This window comes from Odocoileus virginianus, unplaced genomic scaffold, assembly GCF_023699985.2.
Source record: "Odocoileus virginianus isolate 20LAN1187 ecotype Illinois unplaced genomic scaffold, Ovbor_1.2 Unplaced_Scaffold_11, whole genome shotgun sequence".
Lineage (NCBI taxonomy): Eukaryota > Metazoa > Chordata > Mammalia > Artiodactyla > Cervidae > Odocoileus > Odocoileus virginianus.
In genome coordinates, this window is record NW_027224273.1 from 2,128,551 (window position 1) to 2,153,653 (window position 25,103).

Below are 25,103 nucleotides of genomic sequence, written 5' to 3' on the forward strand. Positions count from 1 at the left end.
ATTCTTAGTCCCCAAAGTATCAGAGACTATGACCTGAATAAAATAATGTGTGTATTTTTAAGGTAAATGCTGGCTCTGCAACTCAGATTGTGATTTTCAATAAACCACAGAACCAAGACTGTGCAAAAAAGACATGATTATCTCAGGTTAACACCTTCAAGAATCAAGACAACAGAGGGAAAGGTACCTGGTGAAATGCATCAGGATTCCCAGGATTAAAAAGCAAGGGTAACTTTTCTTCTAATCCTCGTACTATTTCTGGCCAGACAGAATTCACCAAAAAATCATAGCCGGGAACAGTATTGCCCTTTTCACTGTAAGATAAGAGAAAAATTTCAGTCAAATACACCAGAAACATCTACTTACAAAAAGCAAAATTCCACTGTGGTGTTTTAGTAAAATAAAAGTTCCTCAGCCTAAAATTTACTTCAACCTTTTAAAAACAACTGTATTTGTCAATTATTTTGTTTTTAGGCCCAAACTTCTATTTCACTCCTTGATCTCATTCTCATCTAGAACCTGACACATCCTCTGTGTCCTGACTCCTACAATTATCACATAGCAGACAGCTGGGGTCAAGGATAATGGAAAACTACGCCAACTTGCCATGGCACAGTTTTCTCCCCTTAAATGGGTTACCATGTTTATACACTATCTTGAAAAAGCAGCAATCTAATACCACAAGAAAAGCAATCTTTGTATTCAACCTTAACACCACTCAGCTCTAAAACACTGTAAATCACACTAATTTACCAATTACTAACAGCTTTGTGACTCAGCTATCTCTGATTACCTTCAGGTCTAATGTTTATGACTATTTCATGTAAAATCTGGATTACAAATCTTAATACAAAATAACTGATAACATTCATGGTTTCCATATGCACATGCTTTATTTTGCATTGTCAGCAAAAAGGCCAAATTCTGAGTTTCTAATTCACACACTTAGGTGAGAGAGAACACTGAGAGAAAATCATGCTCTCAGGAGCCACACAGCACTGAAGTTCAAATCTCAGGTCATTTAACTTCTCTGTGTTTTGGTTTCCTCATCTTTAAAATCATAGGGTCATTATATGGAATAAGATTTGTAAAGCATTTAGGATGCTGTACAGCTTGTAAGCATTTAGCACTAACTGGAGAAGGAAATGGCAGCCCACTCCAGTGTTCTTGCCTAGAGAATCCCAGGGATGGGGGAGCCTGGTGGGCTGCTGTCTATGGGGTCTCACAGAGTTGAACACGACTGAAGCGACTTAGCAGCAGCAGCAGCATGTAGTAAGTGCTATGTTAATAGTGTTAAATACACAGTACATAAATAAAAAAGGCGGGTTCCTTAAGTTTCTCTGTACTTAAAAATCTGTAAATATCTTTAGGCAACACCATCTCACTGACCTACCCACTTTGCTGCATTGTTAACATGCTCTATATTAAGGTAATTTTCTTTTATATTCGATGAGGGAAAGGAGATGCCTATGTCCCACATACCCAATTCCACGTATCATATCATATACTTTTAATCACAATAAGAACTAGCTCTAATAAGGTATAGGAAGAGAGAACAAAATTGAAGATTTTAGAATACAAATGCACATAATGTGAGCAACAATGAATGACAAGATCACCTCATTTCCAAACTAAATATACAATTAAAGCCTCAAAAGGAAAATTTAAATCTGCAAGATCAACAATTAGAAAAGCTAATTTACGTCCTCTGGAAAATAACTCCTGAACATCACTGCTGTTGCTGGGTATACAGAGCACCCAAAGGCAGATGCTGAGCAAGGGAGGGTCCAGGGCAACAAGACGATGCGGCGTGAAGCAAAGGCAGATGACCTACCAAGGTACAGTCTAGATACTCAAATTTCTGAGCTTTCTACATGAGTTCTGCCACCCTGAAAACTGTGGAAAAGAACAAACATGTGAGGCATGAAACTTGACATTTCAGGACCAAGACTAGGCTTGTCAAATCTAATGATCGGTTGTTTCGTTACTGTGGCCTCTTTAATTTCACATGATGACTTCTATTAAATTCTTACCCCAAATCCAAATCCAACTAAATCTTGATGATTATTACACAAAAGTGGCAAAACAAAGCTTCATCTGAAATCATCTAGTGGAAACAGAGAGGGTACTTCCCAGTCAATCAGCACATTTATTCCCCAGGTTTCTCTTTTCAAAGAAAAAAATTTCAAGACTAAAAATAATTTTCACTCCATGAAGAAAGGGACTTGATTTGCCTTTCTAATGCTGCAAATTGACTGAGTCTTTCATTTCGCAAACATTGGATAGTTGCTGTCTTAAGACACTGTGCCAGGGGTGGGGAGTATGGGTTGTGCAGGATGGGAGCAAGCTGTTAAGATGGAAACTAGTCCTCAACAGAAGTGAAAGCAACATGCAATCACCTGCAGAGAACAGGATGAAAGCTAGACTTCAGGATGAAAGGTGAGAGGTCTCTTGAAGGAAGTGGCATCTGAGTTGGGGCTTCACACGGGATGACAGATCAACAAAAAGAAAGGGAAAGGCAGAGGACTCTGAGGAAAAACACAGACCCACCAAATGTGTGCCGGGGACCAGCGGAGCAAGGGAAGCCCACAGAGCGCCACACACAAGGACCACTGAGGCCGGAGTGCGCAGGGCCTCGTATGCCGCATCAAGACGCCTAGACTTTCCTCCACACGCAACAAGAAGCCACTAAAGACTTAGGAAGAAGGCAGTGCCTAAATATCAGAATTGTGGGTCAGTGTGACAGCCGAAGGGCAGAGGGGAAGGGTGAGAAGGGAGAGGGTGGAGGCAGGGAGAGGAGGGTGGGCAGATCCTGTTATTCTGGATAAAACTATGACAAAGGCCCGGATCAGGCCAGTGGTGATGGTGAAAGGCAGCCGGGTATTTATGAAACAAAGCGAAAAGTATGGAAATCAGGCAAGAGGAGGGAAAACTGAAGATGACTTTAACCACAATTAATATAAAACTTGTTGAGTTACACGGAATTCATATTTATAAACAGATTACAACATCAGAATAATGGAAGGAAACCAACTTTTATTTCACATGTAATTGAGGAAAAAGTACACAAAAGGGGAAAGTATGGGTTGTGAATTCACAAAGATGCACCCTTTACCTCTGCCCTACTCACTACAGTTTCCTTCTGAGGCGGTGACCCACACCCACCTCATAGCGCCAGGGGAGCGCATATGAACCCGACCCAAACGAGGCAGCAATAATCAGCAGGCGCAAGTTCTGAGTACAGCTGCTTAAACTCCCTTGAGATGGCTCCTCCTGTGACCTCTCGAAGAAGGCGGCAGTGATGGGGAACGAACTCCAAGAGTTTATCATACATGAGCTGGAGATCACTCAGATGACTATCAACAATCTGCTCTAGAATCACCTATTAAATGAACAGCATTTTAAAAAAGCATCTCAAAGAGAGGTATGAATTACACACTACAGGAAAAATAGAGAAAACCTCAAAACTATGCTTCCTCATGCCCCCTCCTCCCCAGCTAACATGTTTTCTAACAGTAACAGCTATACTCAGAACTAGTTTCAGGGTTTGGAAGCACAGCTCTGACCCAGGGGAGACACAGGCTGGGTGACAGAGACTGGCCTGAAGCTGGAAAGCCAAGCACATTTGCCTCCTCCCCTCCCGAGACTGAAAACAAAATAAAATGACAATTTCCCATAACAACAGCCCCTCCCTGTACTGACCTCGGCCTTTTCTTCTACCATAATTTAGATCAGGGGAAGGCGTGAGACAGAGAAAGATGGAAATATATATTTTATTTTACTTTATTATTTTATCTTTTGTGTTAAGGTTGAGAGTCAAGAGGTTAATGACAATATAAACATATGAATTAAAAAAAATTAAAATGTGGCCTTGGTTTATTTATATGCCACTGAAACATCAAATGTTTCTCTCATTTAGCACATTAGGTTCAGTTCAATGAAAAACAAAGGCATAAGTTAGTAACGATTTTCACTTACTGAGAGAAATAATGTAGGTAATTTGTCTTTTTCATTCTTATCAAGTTAGGTAAGAAATATAACAGGATAGGAAGAGAGGAAACTGACAGATCATTTATTTTTAGTAACTCTAATAAAAGCTGAAAGGATTACTGAAGTTAATCCTTACATTTCATTTTTATCAATGGGATTCCATGTCCCCCATTTATAAATGGGAGGCTTTCATCCCAAAGTCACGGTGAACAGGGCTTTGTGCTTACTGGACAGGAAGAGCACCCACACGGACAGAGGACTGAGAGAGTCTGCAAACACTGAGGATGGGCTTGTGACTTTCACCAGTTTGAACCAGATGAAGCTGCCGCTTTTGTGTGTCAGAAAACGTTGAGTATTGGCAACTTCATATGGTACAGTCTACATCCTGGCTGCTCAAAGGCAGAATATGCTTACTTTCCAAAGTTTAACTGCATCCTTGGAGATGAAGGACACTGGATAGTCAAGTTCTGGACTTAGGGTATTATGCTGCTAATTTGCCTATGAAAGTCCTGCATCAGTGACTATTTCCTCCCTCCCACCTTCCTGGCTAAGAGACTCCTCAGTATTCAAGACTTAGGCCACATCTCTGTGAAGACAACCTTCAGCACAGACTTTCCATGGTCAGGGTTTCAGCAGGCTCCCTCACCAGGAACTTACACTGCAGTTTTGGTATCTGCTTACTTGTTCCATTTTACCCACTAGACCAATAGTTAAAAATTCATTTTAAGAATTTAGTGGCAAATAATTTACATACCATAAAACTGACCTAAAAATGTTTTGATACATTCCTTCTCCCTAGGCAAGACCCTCCTCCCACTAAATTAACATGATCCCTGGGCTACAGCATCACTAAAAAACACTGAGAAGGTGCCTGACTCCTGCATGCCGGTTGTCACCACCAGGGACCAACCTTTTCTTCCAACTGATGGTACTACAGTAACTGAGAGTCTTTACAGAAAGGCCTCTAAACTACCCCTTACACCCAGTAAAGCATCCAAGACAGAGCAGATGCTCTATGAACATCTGCTGAATGAAGGCCTTATTCAACAGTACACAAACCTCATCTACGTATGGTTTCACGAAGGACTTGACCAACTAACGCCTCTGCATCCCGTGTCTTGTCAATTGTGGCGTAAGTCCGTAAGCAGTGCCGAATAATATCGACACTGGAAGTCTGAAGACCTTCTAATAGGAGGCCTTCCAGTGACTGTTGTAACATGGCTGTAATACCAGCTATATGCTGCAAGAAAGACAGGTTAAAAAGCTCCAGTTGTAATCATTTCTAAAGATCCAAACACACACATAACAAATTTCTTATTCCAACAGAAGATATGTAAAATTAAATATTAACATTTTCTGGAGAGGAACAATGAATCTCTCCTCCTCCTCCTCACATCTCTTTGTAAGTTAATCTTTGCTGTATCAAAGGAGGATTTAGATATCACTTCAGAATGAGGTTCTTTTAAGCTACAGAGTAAATCTGACAAACATCATGATTCTAAAGTCCAGTCAAGAGTTTTGGATAAATTAATTCTGACTAAATCATATAGTGTGTCAAGTTACATGAAATTTAGAATTAATTTTACCCTTATAACTCAGAGAATATGCCTGTGTCTTTACACAAAATCTATAATGTGTGACACTTAGGAGGCAGGGGCCTAAAAAACAAAAACTGAAAGAGAAAATTCAAAGCTAGTTTCAAAATCCTGCAGATCAACAACTGTCAGAACAATACAGGCATACCTTGGTGATACTGCAGGTGTGGTTCTAGGCCACCACAATAAATTGACTACTAGCACAATAAAGCCAGTTATGGGGGTTTCTTGGATTCTCAGCAGATATAAAGGGTATGTTTATACTGTACTACATACAGTATATTGAGTTGGCAAAAGCATTATGTGTAAAAAAAACAAGATATAGACCTTAATTACTTTAATTAAAACATGCTTTATTGCTAAAAAATGCAACCATCATGTGAACCTTCAGTAAGCTATCATCATTTTGCTGGTGGAGGTTTGAAATACTGTGAAAACTACCAGAATGAGATACAGAGATAACAGCACTTGAAGTGAGCAAGTGCTGTTAAAAGGGTACTAGCATGGTGATAGACCTGCTTGATGCAGAGCTGCAATAAACCTTCAATTAAAAAAAAAAGTGCAATATCTGTGAAACACAATAAATCTAAGGGCAATAAAACAAGGTCTGCCTGTACCAGGTAAAATCAAAATTATTTAGCAAATTCCTAAATACTAAAGTGTGAAAAATCTAAAACAACAGTTACTGGTCTTATTTTGTCCAAAAGAGGCAAGCCTTTGCTTTGAACAGCATGAAACTGTAACTGATTAAATTCTGTGGCAATTCTCTCCAACATTTGTCCAGTCAAAAGCGGGCTAGTGGAGACAATTAAAAAGAGTTAATTCCTAAAGGTTTTTAATTTCCAAGAATATATCACATGATCAGCAATCCTGATGCTTTCATTGTGCTTTTCCATAGCCCCCTTGTTATAAGGTAGAAGCTATAGCATCCTTTGTGCCATGAGCTTTTACAGCATGTTCTAGGACAGTGGAAAACTAGAAAAGTTAAGTATAAGCCCCTGACACTGCCAGGCCCCGACCACAGGGTCCAGCCGAGAAGCAAGAGCTGGCCCAGGCCAGTGTGGGTGTTTACATCTCCTCCCCCAGCCCCTCTCATTCAGGGCCTTCTTCATTGTTAACTTCCCTTCCCTCTCTCTAGCTCTACCCGGTTATTTACATTGCCCTGGTTTTCCCTCCTCTACAACTCAAAGTTGCTGATCTGAATTTTTAAAAAGTCCTCAAAGGTGATTCTGAGCAAGAAACAGCATAATATCTATTACATTAAAGATGGAATATCACAAAGGAACAGTATTATAGAAAAAGACATTGTGATGCATCTCTATCAAAGGAAGAGTAGGGATGGACAAAAATGGAAAGAAAACAGGAAGGCAGGTATGGTGGATGTCGAGTGAGGATAAGCTGGCAGGAGCTGCCAAGGCAGCTGAGGGCAAGAGACTTGGAACAGTTTGAGACAAACAGCTCCCCTGGATGGGTCAGAAGGGATGACCCATCAAATGGGGTCACAAACAGTCGAACATGCCTGAGCAACTGAACTGAACTGAGGGCCTACTACATGCCAGGTATGGGCTGACGGCACCTCAGTGTCAGACAGCCCTGCCAGAGGAGTTCCCGTTAGCCTTCCACTGTCAGTGACACCAGGAGTTGAGTTCCATGGCTCAGGCTGCACAGTGGAATATACAGCACAAATCTGTCCATGGCACCACGGTGCTTCCCATGGTGCTGGTATGAGCTACTCATTTTCTGAGTCACTCACCTACCTGGCTGATTTAAAATTCAGACTAGAAAGATAAGAAGACAGTTGCAGTATGTAACAAAGAAAATGGTCATCTTTTTCTAATTTCACAAGTTTTTTATTTTTTTTTTTTTTTCTTGTTGACAAATGTTAACTAAATGTGCCTATCCTGTTTCTTAATGATGTAATGCTAGGGTAAGATACATAAGTGGCAATACTCTGGGCATTACTCTGGTCTAAATGAATTTAGGAAAGATGAAAGCTATTTCATATCTTGAAGATCAACAAAATTTTGCCAGTGCTTCTCTAAGGCAATTCCAAAGACTAAAATTCTTCCAATAAAAGCACACTCCTCTGATTCCCTGTGAAGTGATGTATTGGAACTGTGGCCCATAACCATAAAGCCTTTATAAGGATGTATTATAAACTTTACCATCTCACACCCTCCACTTTCCACAAGCTACACTCAAAAACACTGAACCATAGACTTGGCTTTTCTTCTTTTTCAGAAATGAATTTTAACTAAAAAAAAAATAAAAAATTTAGGCTAGATGTGAAGTATTAATTTATGTAATATTTAGTAAAGAAAATACTTACCTGCTTGCTTCTAGTGCAGATGTTTCTTTAGAATGTTGAGAATTTAAGATTTTTTCAATTTTCTCAACTGATGGAATAACCTGTATAAGCCACAACACACATATCTATAAAATAATAATTAAGCAAAACACAAAGTTATCATGATATTTCATCTTAATCATCTTATTTCCCCATTCTAAATACAGGGACATACAAAGCAAAAAGTCAACTTAGAGTATGTAGGGCATTCTATATTTTGAATACTTCTACATAAAACTGAATTCCCAAGAATGCAAATCTTAATTTTAGGTGTCAAGAAGAAGCACATTTTCAATATTCTACTGCAAGTTTATAGTTAAAAAAAGAGAAAACTAGACTTTTTGTTTCCTCATTTCCCACACTTTTATTCCTTTCTTTTCCTATCTTAAATGAACCTCTCTATAGGTATTACATTTATTTTCTTATGACCCTTTTTCATGTTATAACTGTAGCTTCTGATCATCTTTATCCTATTGACATGTATATGACACAATTATATGCTTAAGCATCAGTTCATTAAAGACATTATTATACAACCTTATCAAAGAAGTTGAGCATTATAAAAAAACCCATCCTTAAAAGCACAGAAAGATATAAAGCGCTCAGTAAACAACCAGTTCCCAGAACTACACAGCAGCACAGTCCCAGGAATTCTATCCAGTGCTCGGTGGTGAGCTGAATGGGAAAGAGACCTAAACATGAGGGGACACGCGTGTGTATGTGACTGATTCACTCTGCTGTACAGCAGAAACTAAAGCAACTAGACTCCAATAAAAATTAATTAAAAAAAGACAAAATAAAATATGTAAATAGTTACTGAGCACCCACTGTGCACCAGACACTGTTCCAGGCAGGGAGGACACGAGTGAACAGAACAGGCAAAAAGTCCCTGCTCTCACAAGGCTGACAATCTTTCCTAGAAAGGCACTACATTCTTGAAATCTCTGGACAAAAGCTGATAACTGTCTCAAATTCTAATCCTATTATATCCAATAATAATGGATATATATATAATATATGTTATATATTACATTACTACAATATATACAATAATGGATATGTAATATTATATGATAATGTAATATATATCCATTAAAGTCAGAAAATAAAATCAAAACATGAGACTGCTAAAAATTAAAAGTAGTGCATGCAGAGGTACAGTTAAGAAGTGGAAACAAAAGAAGTAAATGTGGCAGAATGAGAGAGCAACACACTAGTTTTTCCACCTGCAGCAGAACACTGGAAGAGTTGGCCTTAGAAGGCCTACTTGCTCCCGAATCACTAAAATTTGAATATCTTCTTTACAAGGGTGCTGAGAAATTAGTTTTATGCCTGTTAAACTGTAAAATGCTTCACTGATACCAGTTATTCCTGTGTCTTATTCTGGAAAAATTGAGGAATGTTAATTTTGTGTCCATTTGGGTACCTCTAAAATTCTGCTTTATTTCAAATAGTTAACATGACATTATAAGCATAGAAACAGTTTTGGGAGAAAAAAAAAGTTTCATATGGTGAGAAGTTGAGAAGACATGAGGCTTTGAGCTGGCATGTAGCATAAGAAATCTACATTTAAAATTTTTAATGCTATCATTAATAAAGCACAAGAAGAATATGCAATATTCTTTGTCTTTTTCTTCAATTAGTTACTTTACCACACCCTTCTTATTAATAGGACTTTAATCAGCCAAGGAGTGAGAAGACCTGGGCTCCAGCTCTGGCTGAACCCCTCAGGAGCCTGGCTGAATGCTGATGCCTAAAGAGAAAGGAAGATCCCGCACTCCTCTCTGCAGAGGTACCAAGAGGAGTATATCACACCGCATCCATGAAAGTGCCGTTAGCTCCAAGGTGCTACCATAAGCCCGTGTTTAACAGTATGACACCCAAGGATACCTTTTTTCCCCTAATGTCCTCTTATTTAGACATTCGTTCATCTACTGCCCGAATTCCTTCACTGACAGATGACCAAAGACTCTTTAAAAGAATAAAGAAAATGTATTGCAGAAATTGTTTTGTGGCATTACAAAACTTATACATTAAATTCCATGTAACTTAATTATCTTTGGGCCAGTATTATGTAGATATTGACAAAAATACATAATATCAAATACAACTGCTGTTGAGGGTACTCATGATTCGAGGGCAAAATGACATATAAAGCCAAGATCACAGAGGATTAACGGCCAAAAGAATAATAATATTGGGTTGGCAAAAAAGTTAGTTTACTTTTTACCATAAGATGGCTCTAGTAGTGCTTGGCTGTCTTTAATTTCATTAGAAATAATTTTGTAAGACTGTATTGTGACAGCTGTCATATCAGTATGCATTAAAAAAAAAATCAAGACTACTGAATTTTTGTGTAGTCATTTTAATATTAAAGGAGAAAAAAAGCAACATTTTCTGCATATTATGCTTTATTATTTCAAGAAAGGTAAAAATACAACTGAAATGCAAAAAAAGATTTGTGCAGTGTATGGAGAAGGTGCTGTGACTGACTGAAGTGTCAAAATGGCTTGCAAAGTTCTGTGCTGGAGACTTCTCACTGGATAGATTTTGCCACGGTTGAAAAGAGCAGTTGAAGTTGACAGCAATCAAATTGAGACCTTAACTGAGAACAATCAATGTTATACCATGCAGGAGATGGCCAACATACTCAAAATATCCAAATCGACTGTTGAACACCATTTGCACCAGCTTGGTTATGTGAATTGTTTTGATGTTTGGGTTCCACATAAGTGAAGCGAAAAAAGAACCTTCTTGACCATATTTCCACAGGGAATTCTCTACTTAAATGTAACAAAAATGTTTAATTTTTAAAACAAATTGTGACAGGAGAGAGAAAAGTGGATTGCTGTTGTTGTTCAGTTGCTCAGTTGTGTCTTTGCAACCCCATGGACTGCAGCACACCAGGCTTCCCTGTCCTTCACTATCTCCCAGAGTTTGCTCAAACTCATGTCCATTGAGTCGATGATGCCATCCAACCATCTCATCCTCTGTGGATACTGTACAATTATGTGGAATGGAAGAGCTCATGGGGCAAGCAAAATGAACCACCACAATCATACGTAAGGCTGCTCTTCATCCACAAGTGATGCTGTGTATATGGTGGGATTGGAAGGGGATTCTCTATAATAAGCTCCTTCTGGAAAACCAAATGATTAATTCTAACAAGTACTTGCTCCCAATTAAACAAACTGAAGGCAGCACTAGATGAAAAGCATCTGGAATTAGTCAAGAGAAAATGCATAATCTTGCATCAGGATAACTCAAGACCACATGTTTCTTTGATGACCAGGCAAAAACTGTTACAGCTTGGCTGGGAAGTTCTGATTCATCCACCATATTCACCAGACATTGCACCTTCAGATTTCCATTTATTTTGGTCTTTACAAAATTCTCTTAATGGAAAAATTTCAATTCCCTGGAAGACCATAAAAGACACCTGCAACAGTTCTTTGCTCAAAAATATAAAAAGTTTTGGGAAGATGGAATTATGAAGTTGCCTGAAAAAAAAAAAAAAATGGCAGAAGGTAGTGGAACAAAACTGTGAATACACTGTTCAATAAAGTTCTTGGTGAAAATGAAAACTGTGTCTTTTATTTTTACTTAAAAACCAGTGGAACTTGCTGGCCAACCCAATACATATACAATCACATCATACGTGGTCAGAGTACAGAAAGAACCATCTGAATCAAACACTAGGAAAATCTGGTGCAGGGGATGGAACTCGAGTCTGACTTGGAGAGCCCGTGGAGGCCGACGGTGGAGGAGAACAGTCACTGGAAGACAGAGGGTGGAAAGGTGCAACTGACAGGGCGCACTCAGGGTGGGAGGGTGCACCCGGGTGCACAGCAGCCTTCATTTTGGAGAGAAGTAGAAATAAACGGGGTGGGGGAGATTTAGGAGAATTTTAGACTAGATTCTATCAGGAACTAAACAATCCTTAAGCACTGATACTTCATGATGCCATGTTGTTCTAAGGATATTACGAATCAAGGAGTAAGGAACAGAATGGCCAGGAAAAGGCAGCTCATAGGTGGAGAAACATGTCCAGAAGCTAATAAATTAAACAAAATATGAAGAATCAGGCCAAAGCAAAGGTAAAAGAAACGATGAGAATAAACTAGACATGGCAACCCACTCCAGTACTCTTGCCTGGAGAATCCCATGGACAGAGGAGCCTGGCAGGCTACAGTCCATGGGGTCGCAAGAGTCAGACATGACTTAGCGACTAAACCACCACCACCAGACAAATCACAAAAATTTTATAGAAAAGTGAATTAATTCATTCAATAAACATGAAATGTCTACTAACTGTCAGCCAATGAGGATACAATGATGAATTAGATAGAAACAGTCTTATCCCTCAATGATCTTAGAATCTCAGAGAAGCTTCTTGAGTTGAGATTAAAAAGGCAGGTGAGGTCTTGGTTGATGAGGAGAAGGGTGGTGATAAAGACAGCTGCAGAGTAAGGGACGGTAGGTGGTGCTGGCAGCTGGCAGTGTAGGACAAGAGCCTGAAGGCATGAGGGCAGTCGAGGAAGTTCAAGCACAGGTGGGCAGAGTGGAGAGAGTTCAGAGAGAAGAGTGGAAGGTTAACAAAGGATGGGGTTCGGGAAATGTCATGGCTACAGGTTGGGAGAAGGAAGAGGAGTCCTGAAAAGGAGGCAGGAAGGCCACGCAGAGGCTGGTGTGGAATCCAGCAGCAGACCAAAAACTTCTTTCTCTTCCATTCCAACAAAAGGCACTTTAATAAGCTTTGTAAAATTCAAACAAGACACAAACTTTCAAACAATCTGCTAGTTCAAGGCACAGCTCACAACTTAACCTCTTTTACGAATTTTTCTTGCCTACCCTCCTCGGGACTTCTCAGCCCTGACATTCCCATTGTCCTGCATTTCCTACAGCTTTATCCAAGCAGAACCTCTTTACTACATTATCTACTGAGAACCCTGCATGTGCCAGGTACTGTCTCGAGGCAAGGAGCATAAGGCCACGTGGTCTGGCGTGGTCCAGTGCTGACACACACAGAAGTGACGGTGCGGTGCTTCACAACGAAGGGAGGATGGAGGGCGAGGTGCCTAGCACAGCCCAGAGGGTGAGGGGAGGACAGGGCGGCAGTTTTCTGTTGGAGGTGATACCAAAACTCCCTCTCCACTGTTCACCCGGATGAAGTCCCTGTTCTCATGGCTTAGGGGCAGACAGTTCCATTCCCAAGGGAGAGATTTTCTCAGAGAAACTAGGTATTACACGACATTTATATTACCCTTCAGTTACATCGGGGGTTAAATGGCTGGTATAAACTGGTCCACGAATCTAACTACATATAAAATATTGTCTGGGAAAATACTTGTAAAATGACAAATTTTAAAATATAAGTAAGCCAGTTCTAAGCTGGAGACCACTTATACATGGGTGAGGTGGTATTAACAAATTTAAGTTTTGAAATACCCTTCTCCTCCTCCCTGACATTTAAAAGTGTCTACTCTACTCTTGAGAATTTGCCGTCTTCAAACCAAATATGTTTCTTAGGTTGTAATATCACATGCAAATCATTTACATTTTGAAAGTATTATACTATAATCATGGAACATTAAAAAACACCAACCACAACAATCACAACAATCTAACAGATTAATAAAAGAATTCTTGGAGAAGGCAAACAAGTGTAATATGCTTTATGGTAGATTGTTGACTGTTATTTGGGGATGTACCAGAACCTCTTCTCGTAACTGTCCCAAAGGCACAGAAAGCTGATTGAGGGCCTTGTCCATACCAACCTAAAGGCAAAATCATGTTGGCACAGACACATCAGGGCCAGGATTAACAGTGAAGCCTATGCTTAATGATCAAAGCAGTATTAGACTTAGGTTATTCTTTAACTACATAACAAAAATGTTATTTGGCCATAAATATTGCTCCTTGAATGTGAAAAACCTGTTGATATATAAGCACTATAAAAATAAGGAAAGTCATAATAAATCAAAAATTCCTATGCACAATTTGCCTTTGGGATGAAATTTTAAATGACTTAAAAAACTAACAGGAAAAATAGCTATCTCTGTTGTTTATGATATTCAACCAGCTGATATGAAAGTCTGATGGACTACATCTCTCCTAAGCATTATTACAACCCTTCAGAAAAATCCAAATTAAATAGGATGGAAATAAAATTTTCAGGGTCTCTAATCCTACTGGAACATTTATCTTAGTGGTGTATTTCCCAAAAGCAAATATGGCTCATTATTCTCAATGCTTCTTGAAATTCCCATAGAGATGGCTATTTTCCATACCTCTTTTGACAAACAGACTTAAAAACAAAATATGAACAAGACTTTCACAAGTATGAAAACTCAAGTGTTTCTAAACAACTTTTCCAAGTAATTGATATGCTTCTTATAAACAATTCCTACATTTTTATAAAATGTATAAAAATAGGCTTCTTAATGATCAATATTGGCCAATGTTTTCTCAACCTATCTCTGGCTAGCACATGTACCTGAAAGTAAATGAAACATTTCCTTAAGAAGAGTTGATATCTGCTCTCGGAAATTAGTCTAAACTGGTGAGATTTCATGGGAATCAATTAGCAACTAACAAAAACAAACACTCTTGGTATTGCTATCCTTTACTTTTCACCACTTCTTAATAAGTCATTCAAAAAATAATCAAACTAAACTAAACACAAAACATGTGTATCAAGAAAGTTTAGTTCCTTTATTAATCAAGATTAGCAATCCCTTCAAGTTTCTGGGGAAAAAAATAACTAAAAGGTTTCTAAAAAGACTCAGAGCTGTTAAGAATAAACATGAGTGAGAAAAAAAGTGTGCAGTACATGTGTAAATACACTGACAGGTAGGAACTGTGGATTTCAAGTTTACCAGGTTTGTTGACAGGTTGACAAAGTCTGCGTAGTCCTTGTTGATGAGCTCAACCATGGCTGTTTTAAGCAGCTTATAGTAGAGCTCCAGGTCATCTCTAAGTGCTTCCAGCTGGACTCGCTTCTGACAGTCAGACACAAAGTGATCCACATCAAAGTCTTCCTGAAAATAAAACCAGAAAAAAAGAATTATTGCAACAATATCACATTTTACATATACAAATAAAAGGAGAGAGAACAACAGAGAAACGCCATTCTATTCATTTGAAAGGTTAACTGCTGTCAGGATAAAGCACTTTAAAACACACAGGACAGAAAGGCGCTTGCACACTGTCAAGGTGCCAAGAGGGAGGCCCCTGACCAAGAGCATTCTCTCCTGCTGCCTAAGTCCCAAAAGGGATTTCATTTGTTTTTAACTACACACATTCAATAGGCTCTTCTCAGAACAGAAGTAGTTCCTTTTCCCTTAAGTTTTAAAAGTAACAAATATTCACTGTGACAATTTCAACCTATAAATAAAGCCATCCCTCAGCATCCATGGGGGCCTGTTTTCAGGACCCCCAAAGACACCAAAATCTAGGTATGTCCTAGTCTCTAAAATAAAATGGCACAGTATTTACATACACTTTAAATCATCTCTAGATTACATAATACCTAATAAAATGTAAATGTTATATAGATCATTGAAAATACTATGTAAAGAGTTGCCAACTATTTGTCGCAGCAAATTCAAATTTTGTGTTTTGAAACTTTCTGGAATTTTTTTCCCAAATATTTTCACTGTGAGGATGGATGAGGTAACATCCATCACACAGTTACAAATTTCCTTTTCTTGCTATGATAAATTTTAAGATTTACTCTCTTAAACTTTCAAATATACAGTACAGTATTATTAACTATAGTCACCATGCTATACATCACATCCCCATGACTTATTTAACTGATTAACTAGAGGTCTGTACCATTTGACCCCTTCACCCATTTCGTCCATTCCCCACCCCCTGCTCTGGCAACCACCAATCTGTTCTCAGTACCTTTGAGTTAATTTTTGTTTTGTTTTATAGATTTCACATAAAAGTGAGATCGTGATCATCTTTCTCTAACTGATGTCATGTAGCATTAATGCCCTCAAGGTCCATCCACGTTGCCACAAATGGCAAGATTTCTTTCTTTTTGAAAATATTTTGATTTATTATTTTTGGTTGTGCTGCATCTTCATTGCTGCCTGCGGGCTTTCTCTAGTTGTGGCGAGCAGGGGCTACTCTGTGTTGCGGTTTGCAGACTTCTCAATGTGGTGGTTTCTCTTGTTGTGGGCAACGGACTCTAGAGCACAGGCACAGTAGCTGTGGCCCAGAGGCTTATCTGCTCTGTGGCATGTTGAATCTGCCCGGACCAGGGATCAAATCTGTGTCCCCTGAATTGGCAAGCAGATTCTTAGCCACTGTACTGTTGTAGAAACCAGTACTCGAGAAACCAAGCACCACACTCGGAGAGTTGGAGAACTCACGTTTACTACGCCAGCGGGCCCAGAGCAGTTAACACTCTAAGCTCTGAGCCCCAAACAGAGGGGTTACAGAGTTTTCATAGACAGACTATAGTGGGCAACACTAGCTGCTAATAGGCTGGTTTAAACGAAGCAGTTTCATGTGCACGGGAACAGCAGTCAAGATGGGGAGGGGAATGCCTGACCTTTACATGGAAAGGCATGATTAAGCAGGTTTACAGGGGCTGGGGAATTGCAAAGAGCAGGACAAGGGTGGTGAGATAAGCTCCAGTTCCTCGTATCTTAAATCCCCACTTTCTGAGACTGCGTGACCTACCCGATCCAGACTTTGCAAGGAGCAAGCTGAGTTACACAGGCAGAACGAGCAGGAGGTTATGTCAAATTTTAACTTTTCCTTTTCAGTACCACCAGGGGAGTCCAGATTTAGTTCCTTTTCATGGCTGAATAATATTCCTCTGTGTGTGTGTGGTGTGTGTATATCATGGTTTCTTTATCTATTCATCTATCGATGGATACTAAGCCTGCTTCCATGTCTTGACTATTGCAAATAATACTGCAGTGAACACTGGGGACCTACAGGTGTAAGCCTCACTGGCCACCAAAGCCAGGTGACCTAGAGTTGTCTCTGGGCAGCAACTGCAAACATCGGGGCACCAGACAAGTACCCAAGTTCCTTTCTAGGAGATACTGTCCAGCTGGAATGAGGCAGAGAGGGCAAAGATGGCTCCTGCCAGCCTCCAAGCCCCCAGAGAATGTTAAATGAGAGGCCGGCCCCTCAGGCTGATGCTTTAAGATAAACAAGCCTCTTTCACAGAAAGTCTGGGCCCTTTTCAGCCTCTGTCCCTGTGCCAGGCCCCAGGAGGGTGACCAAGTTCATGCTGCCCTTCAAAAGCTGTTTCTCACATCATGAGCCTGGTGGGTCTTGCAGATGCCAGTTCCACTGACTTTCAAAGGTAGATGTTTGGGGGCTCATCTCCCAGGTGCAAGTCTTTAAAGGAGGGGTGCCAAGTTTAGGGTTCAGACCCTTCACTTCTCAGGGAGCAGCTGGGGATGGTAGCTTCCTTCCAATTGTGGGTCACCATGCTGGGAGTGGGGTGGATGGTGAGACCATGTCTCAGCCTCTCCTATCCACTTTGATGTGGGTTGTTTGCCAGATGTGCAGGAGTTGCTCAGAGGAGGAAACTATTCCATGTGTAGCTACTGATTTCATGTGTCCATGGGAGGAGGTAAGTGTTGTAGGATCCTCCTTGAATGAAACCCTTGACCTTTTTCTATGTTCACACACACATGCACAAACACACACACATACACAGAATCTTAATAAACCTTTTCTAAGCTATTTTTCTCCTTTTACATATAGCTTCAATGTCTTTTCATAATACACATTAATTGGTATTGACATTTTATATGGATGTTGAGTATTCAACTGAACAGATGTTCAAAATCTTTCAAAACCAACTTCCAAGCATTGTTCACAGAATCATTATGCCCTGTTTCCCTTTATAACATGCTGATGCCCCTGGTAGGCACACAGGCATACAGACAGCAAATTACTGTCTACTTATGACTTTGGTACTAACTGAGCTGTTTAGTTATCAAGTATCAGGTATGATGATTCCCAAACTTGTTAAGGCCACTTATACTTATCACCAAAATTACATAATTTTATTAAACATTGTATAAACCAACAAAATATAAGTACACAGTGATAACTGTTTTCATGAAAACTAAGGCAGATGCTTTGCAAAGACCTGATACTGAGAAACTGATAAGACAATTTTTGCTGAATTATATTAAATGTATGAGATGACCATGAACCAGGTAGTGCTGTGGGAAGGAGGATCATACAAATCTTGAAGGATTCTATACCAGATTCTCTGCAAATGCCTTGGGGTTCTCATTCAACTTAAAGTACAACAAAAAAAAATTGAATTCACAGACAGATTTTCAGAGAAAAGAGTTTCGAGCCACATCAATGTAGAACAAATGTACACATATGTTAAGGACAACATGCACCATTCCATAAGAGTACTTATAAAAACTGACTTTCTTAATTAATCACCCAAACACCTGCTATAATAGTGTCAGATAAGAGATTTCTTACCAAACTATAATTTCACAGCCACCTAGTGAAAAACCATGTTTCTTTTACTTCTTGAGAGACTACCTAAGATAACACCTTAGACTCACAGTTACACAACAATCACAGAAAGAATGTGGGGGCAGGACTCAGCCTGGCATCTTGGCCTTGGTACTGACCAGCCGTATGACTCTATGCAGAGCACTCGGCTTGTTACTTTGAAAGTATGAACTTCAAATGGATGAAGTTCAGAGCTGAACTTCATGATGGCATTCTAAATCATATAACTTGAGCTCTAACAAATGCTATTAGGCAATATTAGTGCTCAGTTTGCCATTTATATATTTGTTCTTGGATAAACAAATGTTGCCCCACACAAGAGAAAATGACTGAGAACACCTGTGAATATCGGATCAGGCAGCTTTTGCTCTGACAGCAAACGACTTCAGACTCACAGTGGCATGTAATAACTGCCACATTTCATTTCCCAGAGAGTTTCACTTTACACTGTAGATTTACTAAACATCCAGCAATTGATATTATTATCTAGAAAATATCCACATGGAAGAGAATGAATTTAGATACCAACCTCACACTATACACAAAAATTTAACTCAAGATAGATTAAAAGACAAATAGAAGAGCTAAAACAATCAAACTCTAAGAAGAAAACAGGTGAAAATCTGTGTGCCCTTGAATTAGGCAGTCATTGACACAAAAAGCATCAAGATAACAGATAAACTGAACTCAATCAAAATTAAAACTTGTGTGTTAAAACACATTATTTACAAAGTGAGAAGACAACCCAGTGAATGGGAGAAAATATTTGCAAATCATGTATCTGACAAGGGTCTAACATCCAGAGTATAAAAACTCTTACAACTCAACAGTTAAAAGACAAATAAACCAATTAAAAAATTAGCAAAGGATCTGAATAGACATTTCTCCAAAGAAGATATACAAATAGCCAATCAGCATATAAGAAAGTAAAAACAACTCAAGAGTTTGGCTGGGATGTGGAAGAGAGTGATATGAAAATGACTAGAGGCAGGAGGGTCAAGAGGAAGAGACCAAAGCAGGAGCGTGTTTGAAAGCCACTGGGGATGAGGTCAGAGGAGAGGGGAATCAGAGGGTGGGGAGAGTACCAGGGGTCTGGGCTCCAAGCACGGGGAGGAGTGGGGTAGGAAGGACCAACCTCAGGAAGGAAGACCCCTTTTCCAAACAGGCGAGGTGGAGAAAGGGGATGGGTACATATACAAGAATGGAGCTGTCATCAGTTAAGATGAAGAAGTTCCCATCTGATGGCACTATTTTTTCTATAAAATAGAAGTCATATGCTGAGATAGAAGGACAGATTTCAACAGCACACCTAGGTGAATTGGTCTAAGTTATCTTTGTTAGCAGCCTCTTCTCTCCCATACTACTAGTATCTCATGTCCTATTTCATGTATTAGTTGGCCATCAACCCTCGCTAAGGATTTTTGTATTTTTTAAGCTGACAAAACTAATGATATGATGTCATCACCACCTCTACTACCAAGTGACAGAGGTCCCCAAGTGATGGTACCTCTACTACCATCTGCCACTCTTGTCTTCTGATCACCTACATCCTTCACAAATCTGTCCTCTGCTCTGTATTTCTCATTAGATCTTACAAGGACCACTGAAGCATTTTAAGTAGCCTTTTTTCTCTATGTTCAGAAAGGTAGTTGGTTGTTTCTTAAGCATTTATTAAATAACTTCCTAAAAGTCTGAGATACCACTATGACATTGAGTTAGGACTGAAATACATGTGCAAGAATGGCCCAAATCAAAATATTAGCTCATCAGTTCAAATCCAACATAATTTCCCCTTGAAACAGAACCCTATATTAACTTGAAGTAACCAGTGGCACAGCATCCTCTAACACGGGTTCAATGCAACAGACATGACTACGTCATTTCCTGCTTTCCACCTGACTGTAACTCATCAAGCGCAAACCCCTCAGTGCAGTACACGAGAACAACTTGCAGTCCCACCCAGCTGTCTTTCTACTTTTCCAGTCTCAATTCTGGTCATCCTCCCAGCCTCTCTGGACTAAGTCCAGTTTCTCAGCACACACTGTGGTCTTTCTGTGACCATACTCAAAAGCCTAAATCTTATCTACCTTGTACTATCCAGTCTAGACTGCTGGTGGACACAAAGCAGGTGATCAGTGAAGTGAAGTGATAGACACTCAGTCATGTCCAACTCTCTGCAACCCCATGGACTGTAGCCCACCAGGCTTCTCAGTCCATGGGATTCTGCAGGCAAGAATACTGGAGTGGGTTGCCATTTCCTTCTCCAAGGTGATCAATGAGTGCCTGTTTATTAAATGAATGATTGCTACCATTTTCCTAACAGGGCCTCATCATGTGTGTGACAAAGTTTCCTTTGACTGGAAACAAAGTTTCCAATGACTGGATTTTTTGAGTAACCTTCACTCTCCTAATGCAAATCGGACATTCTCTAACTTTCTCACAGGCACAAATTACAATATGCATTGAATCAGACAGACTTAAGAAATATAACCCCAAAGGCAAACTCTCTACCTATCATTTCTGCCATGTGACCAAAACTTTTAAAATGTCTCTCTGAAGGAAACATAAATTGCAAGTAACCTTTATCTCCAAGTCTCACTTAGAAAATCAACATTTAACACAGGGTGGCTGTCCTATGTATTTTGCTTTTACATGTGAAGTGGTCACATTTATTAGCACTACAAATTACAGAGCACATTCAGAGGCTTAGGAGGCAGGAAAGAATATGAAACTGCTGCCATTTCAGCCACCTCCCCAGTTTGCTCTCCCCTTCATCAAGGTCTACTTTAGAACTTATTTTGAGGTTTCTACTTTCTGAAGCCTCTCTTCCCAAAGGCTTTCTATCAGTTCAGAGCAAGAAACATGGTGGGGCTAGCAAGTCAGAAAGAATGCTGGTGTTGAGCCTGAAGGAAGCCTTGAAGAAGGCAAAGTTGGTCAAGCTAAGCTCTCTGTATTCTGAGATTCTTGAACAGAACAAAGCCCCTCATCTCTGCTTGTGCCTTGGCTTCTTTCAGCACACCTCGCCTCATCATGCTCTTTCTTCCTACCCTTGCTCCAGGACAGTTCTCAGCCAGCGGATGGAACAAAGCGTTTCTGGATCGGCAAGCTCACGTGGTACTCCCTTTCAAATGACGCCCTTCATCACAGAGGTTTAGCGGAGACATCACTGTACAAGGACAAGAGTACATTATTCCTGGGTCTAGATGGCCTGCATGATAAAAATGACATGGCCACACTGGAGAAGATCCAGATGTAACTGCTTTTTTCTTAAACTGCATCACTTACCTTTTTTACTACAGCTGAGATACACTGCTGTGCCAGTCCCAGGCGTGCTGCAGAGCAGCTCGTCTGTGTGCACGCGTGGACCCGCTCTGCTCTGGGCTCCTCTCCCACGTGGGTCACTGAAGTGCTGGGCAGAGCTCCCTGTGCTGCACAGTGAACCTCTGCTGATCTGTTTTACATATGGTAGTGTGTCTATGTTAATCCCAGTCTCCTAACTTATCACCTCTCCCCATGCCTCCCCTTCGGTAACCATACAGGTCCGGCTAGTCAAGGCTATGGTTTCTCCAGTAGTCATGTACAGACATGAGAGTTGGACCATAAGTAAAGCTGAGCACCGAAGAATTGATGCCTTTGAACTGTGGTGTTGGAGAAGACTCTAGAGAGTCCCTTGAACTGCAAGGAGATCCAACCAGTCCATCCTAAAGGAGACTGGTCCTGAATATTCACTGGAAGGACTGATGCTGAAACTGAAACTCCAATACTTTGACCACCTGATGCAAAGAACTAACTCATTGGAAAAGGCCCTGATGCTGGGAAAGATTGAAGGCGGGAGGAGAAGGGGACGACAAAGGATGAGATGGTTGGATGGCATCACCAACTCAATGGACATGAGTTTGAGGAAACTCTGGGAGTTGGCGATGGGACAGGGAGGCCTGGCGTGCTGCAGTCCATGGGGTTGCAAAGAGTCAGACATGGCTAAGCAACTGAACCATATGTTTAATTTTGAGATCTGTGAGTCTGTTTTGTAAATAAGTTCATCTGTTATCACTTTTCAGGCTTCCCAGGTGGCTCTGTGGTAAACAACCTACCCGCCAATGCAAAGAAACATGGGAGATGTGAGTTTCACCCCTGGGTTAAGAATATCCCCTGGATAAGGAAATGGCAAACTACTCCAGGATTCTTTCCTGGAGAATCCCATGGACAGAGGAGCCTGGCAGGCTACAGTCCATGAGGTTTCAAAGAGTTGCTTAAGACTGAGCATACACGCATGCATGTATCATTTTTATTAGAGTCCACATGTGAATGATATATTTGTCTTTCTCTGTCTGACTTACTTCACTTAGTATGATAATCTCCAGGTCCATCCATGTAGCTGCAAATGGCATTATTTTGCTCTTTTTGATGAACAATATGGAAGTTCCTTTAAAAACTAAATATAGAACTACCATATCATTCAGCAACCCCACTCCTGGGCATATATCTGAAGAAAATCATCATTTGAAAAGATACACGCACCCTAGTATTCACTGCAGCACTATTTGCAATGGCCAAGACATGGAAACAATCTAAAAGTTCACAGGAATGGATAAAGAAGATGTGGTGTTGTTCAGTCCCCAAGTCATGTCTGACTCTTTGCGACCCCGTGGACTGCAGCACACCCGGCTTCCCCGGCCCTCACCATCTCCCCAAGTTTGCCCAAGCTCAAGTCCATGTGGTACACACTACTCAGCTATAAAAAAGAACAGATGTAAATACTGTTTAAAACCAGAGACTGTGAACTGAATGCAAGCATCAAAAAGATAAACTAATGAAGCTAAAAAGCAAAAAACATACTAAGACTTGAAGTCATCAAAAAAAAAAAAAAAGTAAGACTTAAATTCAGTTGCTCAAAAGTTTAAGTGTCTACTGAGCCAAAACATTTAACTTTTTAACACTGAAAGCAGCCACTAAGTGGTATCAAAAACCCCAATCCTTAGAAATAAAGCATAACTGTATTTCTTGATGGTGTATGTACAGTTCCAGAGCATTACCCCAAAAGAATATGCAAAGTTCCTCCCAGCTCTGATTCAAATCTTGGACACTTTCAAGGCTGTGCCAGATAAACCTTTAATATCCATCATATTTCAACTCTCTACCTTCAGACCAACCTCAAGTTCACCTTATAAAAAGTAGAGTAACTTTAGAGAAGCAAAATGGTTTGCTTTGTTGTACTGCAACAAAATCAGTAATAAGATTCTAATCTTTTAAATATCCCATTCAGAAACTTTAGGCGAACGTTAAGGAAAAACTTTCGATTGAGTGCCTTTTCCACCCACCTAATCCCTGGGTAGAGACGTGGGTCCAGAGATTTGGTCAATACATTCGTACTGAGCTTCTAGGTGCAAGGCGGCGATCGACAAACTTCTGTCTGCCCAGGATCTGGCAATTCCGACTGCACTGCATGGGAACGGGCTCGGGTAATAACCGGAGCTTTTACACCTAGCTCAAAACCACTTGCCCACAACTTCAGGCCTTTTCGTCACTATGCACCATTTCACAGAAGTGCCTTCTCACAGCAGGCTGCCCCGGCCCCACCTGAGGCCAAAAGACTCACTACGAAGGCAGCGAGATCCCGCCGGGGGCAGATCCGGGGCGTGCGCGGCCCAGCAGCCCGAGGAGGCCCCGGAGGGAAAGGAAGACAGGCCACCCGCCTCGGCTCGGGGAGCGCAGCCCCCCGGGCGCACCTTCATGAACTCGTCCTTGTCGAAGCACAGCGTGTCCGGCCCCTTGGGCAGGTTCATCCTACTTTTCTCCATCCCGTTGGACGCCGCCTCTCAGCGCCAACCGCGGGCGAGGGGAAGAAGGAAGACCCTGTGCGTACCGACCGGACAGCCGCAGCCAAAGCCAATTGCCCCGGCAGAGAAAAGCCACTTCGGCCAACATGGCAGCGGCTGCACCGCGGCCAATCAGCTAGGGCTCCGCGAGCCGGCCTCCGCCTCACGGTCTCCGCCCGCCGCCGCCAAGAGGGGCGTGGGGATCGCCGCTGCCACCGCGCTGTAGGTCATGCTGCCTCCGTGCGGCGGAGGGCGGCACTGCAGCTCAGGCAAGCTGGGTTGGGCAGTCTGGCTCCCAGTGCGGTAGGTCTGAGGCTGAAGAGCACTGGCTGGAGGAGTCTGGGGCTTCCTCTCCAGCCACCGTTTCCACTGGGAAAAATCTACCTGCAGCATTCTTCCAGGATCTCCTCCCTGATCTTGCTCCAGGGTCTGGCTCAGATCCAGGTGGGAGGTCGGAATAACCTTGGGTCTTCACTCTTCTTAAGGGAGCACCTTTGAGTAACTCTGGTCTTCACTCTTCTTAAAGAGCACCTCATCACCCAGCTAGTCAGAACATAGCACACAAATACATGTGCATACATATTTATTTGTAATCTCCTTAGAAACCATTCACAACCTAGAAGTTGAGAGTTATGTTTTATTTGGTGGGAATTTTTAGGACTTCAAGTCCGGGAGACAGCAGCTCAAGTGACCCTGAGAGAACTGCTCTGAGGAGGCAGGGAGGTGGGGGACAGGTTATATAGAAGTTTTGCAACAAAGTGTAGGTAGTCTGAATGTCAAAAATGTTTTGTAACTGAAAGAAAACCAGATATCCCAAGTTGAGAAATTTTTGTT

General features: G+C 40.9%; 1 protein-coding gene across 1 annotated transcript in view; it reads right to left on the minus strand.

The window, feature by feature from the left end:
- The window catches only part of LOC110151076 (conserved oligomeric Golgi complex subunit 2-like), a 33,547-nt gene extending 9,131 nt beyond the window's left edge, over window positions 1-24,416 (minus strand). The window contains 10 exon segments of the mRNA XM_070462703.1: window positions 188-314; window positions 3,258-3,382; window positions 5,050-5,070; window positions 5,072-5,230; window positions 6,272-6,380; window positions 7,915-8,018; window positions 9,823-9,903; window positions 13,644-13,709; window positions 14,811-14,972; window positions 24,180-24,416. Of these exon segments, the coding sequence (XP_070318804.1) occupies window positions 188-314; window positions 3,258-3,382; window positions 5,050-5,070; window positions 5,072-5,230; window positions 6,272-6,380; window positions 7,915-8,018; window positions 9,823-9,903; window positions 13,644-13,709; window positions 14,811-14,972; window positions 24,180-24,251 (1,026 nt within the window). The 5' untranslated portion in view covers window positions 24,252-24,416.
- Between the last annotated feature and the right edge of the window lie 687 nt (window positions 24,417-25,103).